Below are 2,171 nucleotides of genomic sequence, written 5' to 3' on the forward strand. Positions count from 1 at the left end.
ATGATCAAGGAGAACAATGAGTCTTATCAGATAACCAGGCCAGCAGTGTGCAAGAACAATAGAATGAACTAGGTTCCCAGAATTAACAGAAATTCTGGTCTAAGACAAAGCACTGAAGCATGAAATTGCAATCAGATTCTTCATCATCAAAAACTTGACAAATTCAAAGGGAAGTTCTTATTAAAAGAAAAATCTATACCCTTCTTACAAGCTGGTGTGATATAAATTACTTTACCCATAGAAATGAAACTATATCATAGCCAAGTAATTTCAAAAGCCTTTATGACTAGCTAAAAACCAGTAATATAGCTGACCTCCCCTCACCACCACAAGTAGAATGAGAATCTAACAAAGTAATTATAAGAAAGAACTCAGAACATACTTCTCTGGCAATTACTCAGCTCGAGATGCCGATGGCATCAAGCTATCCATCACCTTCAATGCTGTCTTCTTCTTCTTCTTCTTCTTCAGTACTTTCCTTCTTATCTACGTTTACTTGACAATCTAAAATGGCAGGTTGACAGTTCCTTTCCCATTGAGCTAACAATTTACCATTTCCACAAACAGCAACCTGAGATGATGATCCTGCATGTGGACTATTGAAGCATGGGAAATTGGTCTGACCATAAGACGTGCACTGCTTCTCATAAGGGAAAACACCTAATTCATTGCCAATTTTCCTCCTAATATCTATCAAAATGCTTCTCAACCTCGAAAGCTCGGCCTCAAGAATTGCCTGCTTCTGAAGTTTCCTGACTAGTTGCACATGCTGCAGATGCAATCTTTTGACTTCCTCCTCCAAATAAGCTGTATGCGCCTTCTTCTTCTCCCTATACTTCCTAACTGCTTCTCTGTTACTCGAAGGCCTTCTTGCCTTTGATTTGGTATGCTCCTTGTCATCTTCTGGCGCAAAAACTTGCGTGTGGCTGTGATAGCATGTATGTGTATGTACAGCATCTGGACCAGGAGGGTTGCAAGTGTGAGTGTGATAGCATGTGTGTCTATGTACAGCATCTGGGCCAGGAGGGTTGCAGGTGTGAGTGTGTGTGCAAGTCATGGTCTCTTTGAATGATTCATTCATCGTGTTCATGGATGCTAAAGCCTGGAAATCACTGGATGATTCTGGATTCAGCAACATAGCATTATCTGAAAGCTGAATATCTCCATCATCCATGTTTCCTTTCTCTACTTTGAAGCAAAGTTAATCACAACCCATCAATAGAAGAACATATGTACAGTACACCATCCAATCTTGAATGTTAACAATCACCATGAAGTATGAACTCAAAACGTAATATAACAAATGACTCTGAAATGAATCCCTTTTATGTAAAATTGAAGCCAAGGCAAAGACAAAAGATTGTCTGTTCTAAACAAGCCAAGTTCATCAAAGAGGATAGAATCAAAGTCAAACACTTTCCTTCATGCCTCCACCTAGATCTTCAACAGCAAATATGAGTGAATTCGGGAAGCAACAAATCAGGGAATACCCCAATAGGTTCTCTGCACAATAACGCAGAATCAACCCAAAAAGGCGAATCTGAGAATCAAACAACAGGCAGGCGAGAGAATCAAAACTCAAGTGGGGGAGATGACAGGTCGATCATATATAACAAGAGTATGAAATTAAATGGAGAATCAGAGGAAATACTCAAAGAGGATAGGATTTGAAAAAAGGAATGAGAGGAATTGGCATAAATCTTCTGATGTTGGTTAAATTGGAGCATAAATTCCATTACCTCGCAGCTGGTAGTGACAAGGAATCGGGATGATTCCATGAATGAGTTAGGTTAAGCGCATAAACATAAAGCAAATGAAATGAGCCAACGTGTGCGTCGTCGTCGTCTTCTTCAGTGGTGGAGAATACTGTAGCGTCGGTATCAAAGGGGACAAACTTGCCAAGTCGTCTATATATCAAGCGATTCTGAGATTGCCCAGTGATATAGTGCTGAGTGGTGACACGGCCATGTCTGATGTATAATAATAATTCTTCTGTTGATGGAGATAACACTAAATATCACCTTAATCCTATTATTATTACAACTCACTTCTAATTATTTCATCAGAAAGAGGTGATTAAAATATTAATTTTATTTTAAAGATAATAAAAATTTTAATTCTTTAAATCAGTGTCAATTATCAATTTAATTTTATAAATTTATTTTTCATTA

At 38.1% G+C, this 2,171-nt stretch overlaps 1 protein-coding gene across 2 annotated transcripts; it reads right to left on the minus strand.

Annotated features, from left to right (window-relative positions):
- Nucleotides 1-154: 154 nt before the first annotated feature.
- LOC129312890 (basic leucine zipper 23-like) lies at nucleotides 155-1,926 on the minus strand. Of its 2 annotated transcripts, none has more exons than XM_054955670.1 (2): nucleotides 1,740-1,926; nucleotides 155-1,503 (listed from the first exon to the last, which is right to left on the minus strand). In XM_054955670.1, the coding sequence occupies exon 2, from the start codon at nucleotides 1,172-1,174 to the stop codon at nucleotides 425-427; it is 750 nt and encodes a 249-aa protein (XP_054811645.1). In that variant the 5' UTR covers nucleotides 1,175-1,503; nucleotides 1,740-1,926; the 3' UTR covers nucleotides 155-424. The 2 variants fall into 2 exon arrangements, with proteins under 2 accessions (XP_054811645.1, XP_054811644.1); XM_054955669.1 differs by having other exon boundaries at nucleotides 155-1,540.
- Nucleotides 1,927-2,171: the final 245 nt, after the last annotated feature.

This window comes from Prosopis cineraria, unplaced genomic scaffold, assembly GCF_029017545.1.
Source record: "Prosopis cineraria cultivar Desert tree isolate PC_DT_omini unplaced genomic scaffold, ASM2901754v1 PC6, whole genome shotgun sequence".
NCBI classification, from domain to species: Eukaryota; Viridiplantae; Streptophyta; class Magnoliopsida; order Fabales; family Fabaceae; genus Prosopis; species Prosopis cineraria.